Here is a 15,309-nt window from a genome sequence, read left to right as displayed (position 1 = left end):
CTGCCTTTAGGGTGCGTGCACATGAATGTATTATTTTTTTCCGAATACGTATGTCCGTTCCATGGCACCCACGAAAAAATGGAACTTGACCTATTCTTGTCCATTTTACAGGACTGTTCTATAGAGGGGAGGACGTTCCGCAAAATGTGAAACACACATGGCCGGTATCCGTGTTTTGTAGACCGCGTGTGCATGAGCCCTTGGGCTGAGTTCACATAACAGTTTAGCTTTCCTTTCTTCTGATCCATGAGAAGAACAGAATGATTTTTTTTTTAAAACAGACCTAGTATTTTGAGCATCAGTTATAATCAATTATGATCAGTTTGTGTCACTTCTATCAGAGATCAGTTATTATTGACAGGATAAAAAGTCCTGCATTTAGTACTTTTTCTCCCGTCAAAAATAACTGATCTCTGACAGAAGTGACACAAACTGATTATAACTGCTGCTCTAAAAAAAAGATGGATTAGTTATTTTTAGTGCAAACCGATGCTAACTGAGCATAACTGATACTCGAAATAAAGGATCTGTTTTGTTTTTTGTTTTTTCTGATGACGGATCAGAAGAACAGAAAGCTAAACAGTGATGTGAATGCAGCCTAATCCAGTTTGTTTGTATGGTGTCTCTTGTCAAAGACTGCCCGATGGGCTTGCCATTCCAAATGTGACAAAATATTTCCTGACCATTTTAATCACTGTTGTTTCTGTCAAAATGACTCATCATGGAACACCTAGAGTTTATAGTTGGTTTTTTTAAATGTTTTTTTGTCCTTTATACTAAAATTAAATGTAACTTTCTTTACATTTTGTCATTTAATCTTAGGAAAGGCTGAAGAGTTCCCCAAAATGACCTTGGGTCTGGATATACCTGTTCACCTGCTTCCTGTTAAAGCAGCAGTAGAGTCATTTGTACTGGATAGAACAGATGTTGGCAATACAGCACAAAGCTCTAAGCCTCCTGGAGATGTTAATGTGAATAATTCAAAAGCAGATAATACAAACATGAACATCATATCGGCTCCACACCAGAATGGTAGTTCAAGACCCATGACTGAAGACACTAAAACTGTCGAGTCACAGCCAATAAAACCAGATTGCCTCAAGATGGTGGAGCAGCACAAAGAAGAATCTGATGCAGAAAATGGAAATGATCCTAAATCTAAAGTCGGTGCCATTGGTGAAAGTCATCCAGACTGTGTACTAGAGCATAAGGAATGCAAAAAAGTTTTTTCTAAACTAAGTATTGTAGATGAACAGCAAGTGCAAAGTTCACTTGTATCTACTACGAAATCTGAAAGCTTTAATGCACCAGATGCAAATAGCCACATTATGGATTGTACTCATGATTGTAAGGAAAAAAACATTCATCCTGCTTTTAGAAATACTACATTTAAGTGTCAATTTAAGCAATATTTGCTAAATGAAGAAAAAGGAGATATTACCCTGGCCTCAGATTCTGAAGCAAGTCTGTTCCAACCATGTTCTCTGGAAGTAACACCTTTACAAACCGATGACATTACTTCTTATGAAACTTTGACCGTTACACAAGAAACCGAACGCAGTTGTGCTCCAACAAGACAACCAGTCTCGCTTCTGCCCCCAGAAATAGACATTAGAAGATGTTCTTCACAGTATGATCAAGAAAAATTGACACCTTGCCCTAGAGACTCATCCTTGGGTGAATTGGAAACAGAAATATGGCAGTCAAACATATGCAATGCCCTTGACTTGTCCACAGAGCAGCCTAATGACTTGGACAAGCAATTCATACCTACCATGGCATGCCACCAAGGAGCCTTAGGCAGTGTTCCTACAATGCTTACACAATCTGATCTGCAAGAAAAAAGGAGTTCTCTTACAAAATTATCCCCATCATTAACACACGCATTTACCGCCTATCAAGTCATTAAAACAGTTACTGAAATTCAGGTGTCTCATGTCAGCCATCAAGACCTCCAGGATGTCAAGCAAGTAGCACATCCCTTGTTTCATAGCCTCAAACTCATGCTTACACGCAGTAACCATACTCAGGAAGAACAAAATGATGGGGGTCATATACCTGTAACTCAAGGTATAAATGGCCCCATGAGTACATGTACAAATTTTCCAACTTTGCAGCAAAAATCAAGTCCAAAGCAATCGGGAAAATATCCTCTTATTCATAAAACGCTTTCCAATGACCGTTTGTACCCAACCAGTCAAATTGTGTCTCAGATGTCTAAATCTGTTACCTTCTAAACAAGAGAGATGCATGCTCCCCTTTGTATTTGCAGCATTGTGGTTTGTGGTGTATTAGCCATTTTTATGCAGGACATAAAAATAGGCCCAGTCGATAGCACAGACTTATAAAGAAAAATATTCACTGCACTGGTTCCATTTTAACAATTTTTTACATTTTTTTTATATAAACACAAAGTGCTTATTATTCCTGTTGAATATTTTATTTTCATTTACCCCTTAAAGTCTTGCACACGATCATATATTGTTGTCTCTAAGAAATGTGTAAAGTTATTTAAATGAATCCACTCCAAGACTCTTCATATATTGGTTGTGACCTGTAGGAAAAGTCCAGATCAGAGGTGTAGACTAATACACCTGTAAGACGTAAACATCCAAATATATGTAAGCATGTTGTCCATATGCCAGTATCAACTGTTCAGGTAGTTAGTATCTGCTGCAAAAATGTTTTTAAAGAAATATGTTCGTAAATACAACATATGAACTGTCTGGCATTGTGGCGCATATACAAATTTTTATACTAATTTTTGTGTTTTTGGTGATTAAATGGGGCTTTATTTTTGTCATTTGTATTCTAGCATTTTTTTGTTTTTATTTTTAACAGCCCCAAGTGCAACTAAAATACTTTTTAAAAAGCTGTCCCCTTTCCGTAATGGTTGTTTTGATAAAGGGGGATATATAGTTTACATACAATGGGAACAGAGGTGTGGTGTGTTTTTTTTTTTTATTCATTTTTGTTTAAACTTTTTAACCCTCAAAAAGTCATACAAGACCTTTGGGTGGGGGGGGGGATTTTAAATTAAAAAGGGACATTTATGAAATCTGCAACACAGAGATCGCAATAACGCCTGTACGCGCGTCTTAGACACCTGTTTAGGCCAATTTACTCCATTAAAAAAGATTCTTGCATATTTTTCTGCATGGTCTTTTTCCAGTTAGGACCACTGTATTAGCAGCCTGCCAGGTCCAGCACACAAGAAGCCCCACCCCTCTCCGGAGAAGCTCCGCACCTCACTGACATCTCCCTCACCAGGAGCAGCTCCAGACTAAACAGCACATTATGTGTACAGGACCTGTTGTGATGTCACAGTCATTTGATCCATCACCTGTATGGGAGGAGTTAAGAGAACACATGAGGCTCCGTGTAGGACTGTGCTGGGTATGAAGGTTCCTTAGGGGACTATGTATAAAGCAGGGCTATGTAAGCATATTGTGGAGTTTTCTATGTGCAATGGGTCATGTCTCAGAGCCGTGTGTACAATGGGCCATGCCTCAGAGCCGTGTGTACAATGGGACATGCAGCAGTGGGCCATGTAGCAGGGCTGTGTGTGCAGTGGGCCATGTAGCAGGGCTGTGTGTGCAGTGGGCCATGTAGCAGGGCTGTGTGTGCAGTGGGTCATGTCGCAGAGCTGTGTGAGCAAAGGGCCATGTAGCAGTGCTGTGTGTGTAATGATCATGTAGTAGAGCTCTGTGAATGCTCAATATGTAGCGGAGCTACATATTGAGCTTTGTTATTAGTAAGGAGGCTTCTGGTTTGTCAATTTGGGCAGCTGCCGGACAATTTGCTGAGACACTGTGGAGGATGCCTGTACAGTTGCGCCGCCATCTTCACCAATACTGCTAGTGGAGGCCTGGTGTGGTAAGCAGCCTCTTTTAAGAGGTGCTGTGCGCAGTGTGGGCACTAGTAGATCTATAAGCCCCTAGGTGGGGTGACCGGTTCTGTTATAGTAACTGGGCAGTTATAGCCAAATAATTACAGAGTAGTCTTGGGAACACTTCATGGCTCTGTTATGGGGGCACTACATATAGAAGCATTGTGTATCTGGTAGTGTTATGTGGGCACTGAGTATGACGGTGTTATATGGGCACTGTGTATGGCAGTGTTATGTGGGCACCGTGTATGGCAGTGTTATGTGGGCACAGTGTATGGCAGTGTTATGTGGGCACCGTGTATGGCAGTGTTATGTGGGCACCGTGTATGGCAGTGTTATGTGGGCACCGTGTATGGCAGTGTTATGTGGGCACCGTGTATGGCAGTGTTATGTGGGCACCGTGTATGGCAGTGTTATGTGGGCACCGTGTATGGCAGTGTTATGTGGGCCCCGTGTATGGCTGTGTTATGTGGGCGCCGTGTATGGCTGTGTTATGTGGGCGCCGTGTATGGCTGTGTTATGTGGGCGCCGTGTATGGCTGTGTTATGTGGGAGCAGTGTATGGCTGTGTTATGTGGGCACCGTGTATGGCTGTGTTATGTGGGCACCGGTCTTATGTTTAGTGTATGATGTTGGATAAATGTAAAATTGCCTACATTTTCCATTTCTGCACGGAAAACATTATAGAGGAGACTGGTAATGGTTTCCCTGCATACATAGCAACCTCGTAACTTTATGTAGGACTATGTATTATATATCTGAATTACCGCAAAATTCGTATTCCTGCTCGGCTAAAAATACTTCTCAAAAATGGTAAGAGGAATATTTTTACGCTTCTGAAAAAAATGTAGTGTGACCTCTGCTGCTACATCAGTAAACATAAATATGAACAGGCTATGGTGCTTTGTGAGGCGTAGGCCTCTTCCTAGACCATGTGTAGTGACGTTTGTTGGTCACATGGCCTAGTTAGAGCTCATTTAATGGACAGCTGTGTGCTTTGTACGCTGTAAAAAGACTGCAGCGTTCACTAGACCTCCAGTGAACACTGCGGCTTCCTCAAACAGCTGATTGGCGGGGTGACGGGAGTCAGACCCCCGACCATCTCATATTAATGACCTATCCTAATGGTAGGTCGTCAATATGAACATCCCAGAGAACCCCTTTAAGTTGCCCTAAATATTGAATTGAACAAAGGGTATGATCTTGGAATGTTCCAAATACATGATAGTAACATAGTTTGTAAGGCTAAAAAAAGACCTCCGTCCATCCAATTCAGCTTGCTATCCTGCAAGTTGATACTACACTCCAGAAATGCATCCAGCCCCTTCTTGAACTAGATGCACCACTACTTTCAATCCTCTACAAATTTAGTGGGTTTATACAATCTCTTAAAGGGGTTGTCTGGGTTCAGGGCTGAACCTGATATCACCTCTTCTGTATTTACTTAGTATGTATGAGAGGAGCATCTGACAGTGAGCTCGGTAACGTCACCAGCATAGATAGGCAGTGTATAGCGCTGGGTACTATGCAAAAAGAGCCTATGGCAGGTCTATACACCGCCCATCTGTGTCGGTGATGTCACCAGGCTCACTGCTAGGTGGAAGCCTCTGCCTAGCATAGTGTTTTGAAACCCTGAACCCGGACAACCACTTTAAGTCTGCCAGTAGTGATGAGCGGACTGGTGGGTGTCTGGGCTCAAGGTGTTCAACCAAACTTTGTTTCAAAATTCAGTTCGGGTTCCGAACTTGACCCCGAACAACAAACCCCATTGAAGTCAATGGGAACCTGAACTTTGAGGCTGAAAAATGGCTGTAAAAAGTTATAGAAAGGGCTAGAGGGCTGCAAAAGATTCCAAAATGGGGGTAAGAACAATACAATTGCCCTGCAAAAAATGTGGATAGGGAAATTACTTAAAATAACATAAAATACATAAAAACAAAAAATAATCTTGAAGCAGGAGGCGCAGGTCCAAGTGCAGTATCAAGTCGAGGAGGCTGTGGACATGGCGGTGTAGGTGGAAGAAGAAGCCAACCCTTTTTTTTTTTATGGTTGCTAAGAGCCACACAGCATGACAGTTTGGTGTTTGTATAAACTGGGTAAAAAAAATTGTCTCCATTTAAGAGCTCATACGTCCCGTTTACAGTTACTATATATTAAAACAATTTTTCTCCTACTGCAGTTAGGGTCCATTCACACGTCCGTTGTTTCTTTCCTGATCTGTTCCGTTTTTTGCTGAACAGATCTGGACCCATTCATTTTCAATGGGTCCTGAAAAAAATCAGACATTGAGCTGGGTTTTTTTCCAGGACCCATTGAAAATGAATGGGTCCAGATCTGTTCAGCAAAAAACGGAACAGATCAGGAAAGAAAAAACGGACGTGTGAATGGACCCTTAGATGGATGCCAAAGGGGTGTCCTAAATGAAAAAAAAATTGCCAGAGTGTCACAGACACACTCCACAGAAGAATTTCCTACTACAGTTAGATGGATGCAAAAGTGGTGTTCTTAATTAAAAGAAAAAAAAATTGGCTTAGTGTCAGACACACTCCACAGACGAATTTCCTTTCCTACTACAGTTAGATGCAAAAGGGGTATGCTTAATTAAGTTTATTTAGTTTTGTTTTTAGCTACTGTAGGCCCCAAAACATTAGAAAATGGCAAAGAGAACGCACATAGTGAGCTGCAGTATAACAATAGCTGGGGAGGGGGGTAGAGAGGCTGTCCCAGATAGGCCGGGACAGATGGCACGCTTTGGCAACTGGACGTACATGTGAGGAAAAGGCGTGGCGAAAAGTGGGCATGCACCAGGCGGTGGTGGTATGCAGATTGGGAACCTGAAGAGGAGCATTTTGGTGAGGGCAGTGCAGTGGACGGATGATCTTCCTGTTTTGTCAGACCTACATGCCTCCTGTAATGGGGCTGGGGCCTGGAGGCTGTCGTCTTGAGAAGTGTTCTGCTATGGTGGCCTCAGCGGCGAACCCTTTTCTCTCAGTCTAATGGTCTCCTACGTCCCCTATCTGGGGACCATATATTAAAAGAATTTCCTCTCCTACAACAGTTAGATATATGCCAAAGCAAATTTCTTAATTGAAAAAAATATATTTGCCTGAGTGTCACAGACACACTGCACGGAAAAATTTCCTCAACTACAACAGTTAGACGGATGCAAAAGGGGTGTTCTTATTTAAATAATTTTTGGGGGAAACGCAGAAAGTGCGCTGGAGTAGAACAATGGCTTGTAGCAGTCGGTATATATCTACATTTTTTTCCTTTTTTTTTTTTTACCTTTGTTTTTTTAAATTACTGTAGACCCCAAAGCATTAGAAAATGGAAAAGAGAACACACAAAGTGCGCTGGAGCATAACAATGGCTAGGTGCGGCCGGTATATTTCTCTACCCTGGCCAAGGAATGGACAAGTTCTGTGGGATCCAGGCCTGGTTCATTTTAATGAACTTGAGCATGTCCATCTTGAATGTAGACAATGGAAGGGGTTGTGCTAAACACACGTTCGGACAATACACTGGCCACAGGGCAGGTAAGCATCCCCAAGGCGTAAAGGGCAAGCTCAGGCCATGTGCCCAATTTGGAGACCCAGAAGATAAATGGGGCAGACCCATCAGTCAGTATGTGCAAGGGTGTGCACATGTACTGTTCCACTATGTTGCTGAAATGCTCCCTCCTGCTAAGACGGTCCAAATCAGCTGGTGGTGCTGGATGTTGTAGCGTGCTAATAAAACTTTTCCAAATTTCGGCCATGCTAACCCTCCCTTTTGAGGTGCTGGCAGTTCCCCAGCTGCATTGTCGACTTCCTCCTCCTCTGCCTTCGCCTTCTGCTTCCACTGAGCTCCCACTGTCAGGTGGGAGTGCCATCAGTAGCGTTTCTATCAGCATGCGCTTATACTCGCTCATCTTCTGATCACGCTCCACTGACGGAATTAAGGACGGCACGGTTAGTATGTGGGCATCTCGGCGGTCGTTGTGCAGGCACTGCAGCATGTAGGCGCTCATGTGTGCCAGACTGCCCAGAGGAAACGTCAAGCTGTCCTTGGTGGGAGGTGTATCGTCTATCTTCTGTGTCCTCCCAGCCATGCTCCAGTTATTTGGGTGCCACCCTGCTGTGAAAGCGGATCCTCCTCATCCTCTGGCTGGACAATTGTGTACCTGGTCGCTGTTGGTGCAGGAACCCACCTTCTGAACCACTTGTGAACGACTGGCTTGATAACTGTGGGAATGATCCCTCTTCCTCCTGTGCCACATCCTCTTCCATCATTGCCCAAAGCATTTATTCAAGGAGACATAGAAGTGGCATAGTAACGCTGAGGACGGTGTCATTGGCACTGGCCATGTTGGTGGAGTACTCGAAACAGCGCAACACGGCACACGTCCTGCAAGGAGGCCCACTCGTAGTGAAGTGGTGCTGTTCGACAGAGTGACTCATCCATGTGTGCTGCAGCTGAAACTCCACTATCGCCTGCTGCTGCTCGCACAGTCTCTCCAGCATGTGCGTCGCATATGAGGCAGTGAGTGGGAAGGCTGAAGCTACACTGCAGTGCAGACAGGCGAGCAGCAGCAGGGTGAGGCCAAAAGCGTACACACACAGACCTCACTTTTTGCAGCAGCTCTGACATATCAGGGAAATTTTTCAGGAACCTCTGCATCACCAAGTTCAGCACATGCGCCAGGCAAGGGATGTGCGTCAAACCAGCTAGGCTCTGTTGTCGTTTCCCCCTGGCTGTGCTGAAGGTGGTGCAGGTGTTGCACTGACGTGATGTGGAGGAGGAGGCGGCACCGAGAAACCTCCACCTATCCTCAGTGCTGGTAGGATGTGTGCCAAACTGCTTTCCGCCTCGGGTCCAGCTGCCATTACATTTACCCAGTGGGCAGTTAGGGATATATAACCTATGCTTACTAGTCCACATATTGGTGAGTATGTGGACCTTGCCACTGATTGTGTTGCACAGTGCACAGCTGATTTTTTTCGCCACTTGTTCATGCAGGGCAGGGACGGCCTGCCTGGAAAACTAGTGGCGGTTGGGAACCACGTACCAAGGGATAGCTGCCATCATGAGGTTTTTATAACTGTCAATCTCCACCAGACGGAATGGCAGCATTTCAGCAGCTGTACTCCTTCTGGGCCGGATCCGGGTCCTTGACACGATCAGCTTCACTTGGCTGCAGTTCTGGTCGCAAAGGGTTGATTCCACGCTTGGATGTTAATGGATTCTTTCTCTCACATACTTTTCCAGTCTGCAACTAAGATGGAAGCCAGCTTCCTTCCTCTAGACACACAGCCCCACCTCCTATGAATATTTAAATCTGAGCAGTCTGTTTAGCTGTGTGGGCAAACAGTGACCTCTTGTGGCCAAACAGCTAAATAACAGTGTTCATGCAATAAGAGCTGTTTCACAATCTCACAGGTGACTGGGTGGAAGACAATGTGAAGGAACTGGAGGCACTGTCAGCCATCCAGTCTACTACCTCCTCTACTTGTTCTGGCCTCACCACTTATAGAGCGGTATTCGGGCCTATAAAATGACGCAAAACATCCTGTCACCTGCGTGCACCAGAGGAAGATGTTTAATTTGGGCACATGGCTGGCATAGATGGATAACGTCCTCTCCCTGCAGCAGGAGCTTCACCAGCAGCACCATGGCCACGTCCCTTATTTGATGCTCTCTTTAGTTTTTTTATGGTCACCCACAAAATTAGTTGACAGACAAACAATTGTATTTCTATGTCACGGGTGCAAATAAGGTGTTTTGCACCCCAAAAAATGCCAGTAGGTCACCGACAGAATGAACAGATTAACTATTGTATTTCCATCTCATGGGTGCAAAGTAGGTGCATCTACCTCCCCCCCCCCCCCCCCCCAAAAAATAAAAATAAAAAAATAATGGGTTTGTCACTCACAGAACTAACAGACAGATTAAGTATTCTATTTCTGTGTGACAGATCCAAAGGTGGGGCTTTGAACTGCAAAAATTTGCATTATGTCACCGACACAATTAACAGACTGATAAACAATTCTATTTCTGTGTGACGAATGCAAAGGTGGTGTTTTGAACCCCAAAAATGGCTATAGGTCACCCAGAGAATTAACAGCCAGATGAAGTATTGTATTCCTGTGTCACTGATCCGGCATTTATGCATGCATAGTTTGGTTCTCATACACTTCTATGGTATGGTACACCTACTTGAGTTGACTCCAACTACTCATGTTGGCCTTACCTGTCAACTTGGGCCTGGCTATTTTTTTTTTTCCAGGGCCACTTTAAAGTGCATTTGTCAGCAGATTTGTACCTATGAAACTGGCTGACCTGTTGCATGTGCGCTTGGCAGCTGAAGGCATTAGTGATGAGCGAGCATGCTCGGCCGAATACTTGTTCGGTTCGAGCATCGCTTTGCTCGGCCGAGTACCACATGTGCTTGAGCGCCATGCTCGAGTCTCCTTCCCGCACGTTTCGCGGCTGCTAAGTACTGCCATCACTGTAATGCCAGTAGCCATGTTGGCTACTGGCATTACAGTGATTGGCTGGCCGGAACGCGTCATCGGGTGCTATATAGCACCCGATGACGCGAGTTCGGCTCATTGCGAGTCAGGGAAAGCTGCGCTTAGGAAGGGACAGATAGTGTAGGGAGTTTTTGATCGCATTTTATTCAAGTGAATAACGTTTCAAAGACCCAAAAGTCCTTTTAAGGACTATTGTGTGTGGTTGGCAGCAATTTATTTTAGCAAATTAGTACTCAAATTTTTTTTTTTACATACTTTGCAAAATAGCGATTCTTTTTCTATATAGGGGGGGTCTGCAGTGACATGTGACATCTGTGCAATACCTTTTTTGTCTCAGGGGCAGAGAGAGGAAGAATATTAGTGAAAACAATCATTTTTCTCCCATAATCTATTCACATTTTTTCTGTAAACTGTGTCATCCGTGAGTTGTTAGATCTGCGCTGCAATACATTGTGTGGTTGTCAGGGCCAGATATAGGGAAAAATATAAACTACATCAGAAACCAGTGTCTACTGCAGATTCCAATAATCTGGGCCTAAAATAGTGTCCATATTCTGTGTGCTTCTGTGACATACAGTTGCAATTGTGGAATGATATGGATTTCTGCACTAATTGGTCATAAAATGTGATCTGATCTTCATCTAAGTCATAACAATAGACAATCACAGTCTGCTTAAACTGATAACACACAAAGAATGAAATGTTACCATGTTTTTATTGAACACACCATGTAAACATTCAAAGTGCAGGTGGAAAAAGTATGTGTACCCTTGGATTTAATAACTAGTTGAACCTCCTTTGGCAGCAATAACTTCAACCAAACGTTTCCTGTAGTTGCAGATCAGACGTGCTCAACGGTCAGGAGTAATTCTTGACCATTCCTTTTTACAGAACTGTTTCAGTTCAGCAATATTCTTGGGATGTCTGGTGTGAATCGCTTCCTTGAGGTCATGCCACAGCATCTCAATCGGGTTGAGGTCTGGACTCTGACTGGGCCACTCCAGAAATCATATTTTCTTCTGTTTAAGCCATTCTGTTGTTGATATGCTTTGGGGAACACCCATCTTCTGTTGAGCTTCAGCTGGTGGACAGATGGCCTTAAGTTCTCCTGCAAAATGTCTCGATAAATTTGAGAATTCATTTTTCCTTCGATGATAGCAATCCGTCCAGGCCCTGACGCAGCAAAGCAGCCCCAAACCATGATGCCCCCACCACCATACTTCACAGTTGGGATGTGGTTTTGATGTTGGTGTGCTGTGCCTCTTTTTCTCCACACATAGTTTTGTGTGTTTCTTCCAAACAACTCAACTTTGGTTTCATCTGTCCACAGAATATTTTGCTAGTACTGCTGTGGAACATCCAGGTGCTCTTGTGCAAACTGTAAACGTGCAGCAATGTTTTAGTTTTTTTTACAGCAGTGGCTTCCTCTGTGGTATCCTCCCATGAAATCCATTCTTGTTTAGTGTTTTACGTATCGTAGATTCGCTAACAGGGATGTTAGCATATGCCGGAGACTTTTGTAAGTCTTTAGCTGACACTCTAGGATTCTTCTTCACCTCATTGAGCAGTCTGCACTGTGCTCTTGCAGTCATCTTTACAGGACGGCCACTCCTAGGGAGAGTAGCAGCAGTGCTGAACCTTTTTCATTTATAGACAATTTGTCTTACCGTGGACTGATGAACATCAAGGCTTTTGGAGATACTTTTATAACCCTTTCCAGCTTTATGCAAGTCAACAATTCTTAATCGTAGGTCTTCTGAGAGCTCTTTTATGCGAGGCATCATTCACATCGGGCAATGCTTCTTGTGAAAAGCAAACCCAGAACTGGTGTGTGTGTGTTTTATATAGGGCAGGGCATTAGTCCAGGGGTTCACATACTTTTTCCACCTGCACTGTGAATGTTTACATGGGGTGTTCAATAAAAACATGGTAACATTTAATTCTTTGTGTGTTATAAGTTTAAGCAGACTGTGATTGTCTATTGTTGTGACTTAGATGAAGATCAGATCACCTTTTATGACCAATTTGTGCAGAAATCCATATCATTCCAAAGTGTTTGCATACTTTTCTTGCAACTGTATACTGTCCTGCATCCAAAAACTGAGTTTGTTTTGCAAATTCCAAAGATCTGGGCCTAAGCTAGTGCCCATATTCTGTGTGTTAGTGACATATACTGTCCTGCATCCAAAAACTGTTTCTTTAGGGCAAATACCAATAATCTGGGCCTAATCTAGTGTCCATATTCTGTGTGTTTCTGTGACATGAAACTGTGCCTGCTGCCAGTGCACCAGAAAAAAAAAAAAAAAACATTCACCGTACCCAGCTTCATGTCCAACTTAGCTGGGCGGCACAGGACAACACTGTTCAAGTCGGACCAGTGTGAACAGTTGGTTGGTTGGATTGCTGAAGATAATGCTTCCAGTCGGTTAAGCACCACCCTCTCTTCCACCAAGTCCAGTCTCTGTAGCCAAGAGTCTGTTCAGCCGAATCATTTCTCTGATCATCCTTCCTCACACCATGGAGAGGCTTGCCAAACGAGTGATCCCACACTCTGATATTTCGAGGAGCTCTATCCAGCGCCACTATTCCATTTGGCCCTCGCACCCAGCACTCTTGAAGAGGGACTTGAGATATTGTGCCCTTATTCCCAACCTCTTGAGCCTTCACTCTCAAAAAGATGACGGTGGTGAACGGCAATCATTCGTTCACAAGGTGGATGATGATGAGACACGGTTACCAATCACTGAGGTTGTGGTTAGGTCAAGTCAGGAGGATGAAAAATAATTGTGGAGCCCCAGTTATGGGTCTTCAACACAGTGAAAGCCAGATATCCCTCAAAGGAAGGAAAATCGAGCAAAGGGGTGTCCCCATTACAGAGATCACCAAATCCCCATATTAAGTGGCCTCTATGTCAAGATCCCGCTTTTTTTACAAGCTTTAAGTATGTGACGGGGAAGACCTAAGCCAGTTATCCATCCACAGACAGCTGTTTCGGGGTGTTGCCCCTCATCAGTGTGGAGTAGGATTCTGGCTAACCGGGAGCAATGCCGGTGGAGACTACTCAAACAAAACAATGGCTGATCTTAGGGAGACCAGCTACAGAAAACACTGTGGAGCCTCATTTAAGAGTCTCGACACAGCAATCCAAAGTGCAAAACTCCCTGGGAAACAGTAATATGCAAAATAATTGTGGAGCCCCAGTTATGGGTCTTCAACACAGTGAAAGCCAGATATCCCTCAAAGGAAGAAAAACCGAGCAAAGGGGTGTCTCCATTACAGAGATCACCAAATCCACCATATTAAGTGGCCCCTATGTCAAGATCCCGCTCTTTTACAAGCTTTAAGGATAACTGGCGTAGGTCTTGCCTCCATGCATAAATTTACCTTGACAAGGGGTAGGTGTTCCGCAGTATGGCGCTTTTTTGAGGAAGGTGCAGACTACAAAAGAGTGGTAGTTTGCAACCTGTGCCGTACCAAAATGAGCCGGGGTGTGAACACTATCAACCTCATCACCACCCGCATGATCGGCCACATGGCATCCAAGCACCCTAACAAGTGGGCCTGGGTCCACAATCTGGGTCTGCTGGTCACACCACTGCCTCCTCTTCCCTTGTGTTAGGCACTGCTGGCCAATCCCCTGTCGAAGGCGCAGGCCTGGATGCCCCTCGCCCTGCACCTGGACCTTCGCATGAATCATCAGCAACAACATCCACTTCCCTGTCCCAGCGCAGCGTCCAAATGTCCATAACACAGTCATTTGAACGCAAGCGCAAATGCCCACCCACCTACAGGCCATAGCACTAAATGCGCAACTTTCGAAATTATTGGCCCTTGAAATGTTGCCATTTAGGCTTGTGGACACTGAGGCCTTCCGCAGCCTGATGTCGGCGGCCGTCCCTCGGTATGCAGTCCCCAGCCGCCACTTTTTTTCACGGTGTGCCGTACCCGCCTTAGGGCTCTTTCACACTTGCGTTGTCCGGATCCGGCGTGTACTCCACTTGCCGGAGTTACACTCCGGATCCGGAAAAACGCAAGTGTACTGAAAGCATTTGAAGACGGAACCGTCTTCAAAATGCTTTCAGTGTTACTATGGCACCCAGGACGCTATTAAAGTCCTGGTTGCTATAGTAGTAGGGGGGAGCGGTATACTTACAGTCCGTGCGGCTCCCGGGGCGCTCCAGAATGACGTCAGGGCGCCCCATGCGCATGAATGACGTGTCCAATGCGATCACATGATCCATGCGCTTGGGGCGCCCTGACGTCACTCTGGAGCGCCACCGGGAGCCGCACGGACGGTAAGTATGCTGCTCCCCCGCTCCCCGCTGCACTTTACCATGGCTGCCAGGACTTTAGCGTCCCGGCAGCCATGGTAACCATTCAGAAAAAGCTAAATGTCGGCTCCGGCAATGCGCCGAAACGACGTTTAGCTTAAGGCCGGATCCGGATCAATGCCTTTCAATGGGCATTAATTCCGGATCCGGCATTGCGGCAAGTGTTCCGGATTTTTGGCCGGAGCAAAAAGCGCAGCATGCTGCGGTATTTTCTCCGGCCAAAAAACTTTCGTTCCGGAACTGAAGACATCCTGATGCATCCTGAACGGATTTCACTCCATTCAGAATGCATTAGGATAATCCTGATCAGGATTCTTCCGGCATAGAGCCCAGACGACGGAACTCTATGCCGGAAGAAAAGAACGCAGGTGTGAAAGAGCCCTTACACCAGCATGTGTCTCAGAACATCACCCATGCCCTGACCAACGCAGTTACTGGAAAGGTTCACTTAACCACGGACACATGGACAAGTGCTGGTGGCGAGGGACGCTACATTTTCCTGACCGCTCACTGGGTGAATGTTGTGGAGGCCGGGAGTGAGTTGTACCCTACCCAATTGCGGGCCCTACGTCCATCAG

At 44.9% G+C, this 15,309-nt stretch overlaps 1 protein-coding gene across 2 annotated transcripts in view; it reads left to right on the top strand.

Annotated features, from left to right (window-relative positions):
* LOC120980783 (USP6 N-terminal-like protein) overlaps positions 1-2,998 on the top strand; it is a 188,414-nt gene extending 185,416 nt beyond the window's left edge. Inside the window, exon 9 of one of the 2 annotated variants that reach the window (XM_040410063.1) lies at positions 823-2,998. In XM_040410063.1, coding sequence (XP_040265997.1) covers positions 823-2,237 — 1,415 coding nt within the window. In that variant the 3' untranslated portion in view covers positions 2,238-2,998. The remainder of the gene's footprint in view (positions 1-822) is intronic. The other variant, XM_040410062.1, reaches the window with a different exon arrangement.
* The last annotated feature ends 12,311 nt before the right edge of the window (positions 2,999-15,309 follow it).

This window comes from Bufo bufo, chromosome 10, assembly GCF_905171765.1.
Source record: "Bufo bufo chromosome 10, aBufBuf1.1, whole genome shotgun sequence".
Lineage (NCBI taxonomy): Eukaryota > Metazoa > Chordata > Amphibia > Anura > Bufonidae > Bufo > Bufo bufo.
The sequence above is the reverse complement of the archived record's forward strand: the minus strand, read 5'-3'. Positions and strand labels throughout refer to the sequence as shown.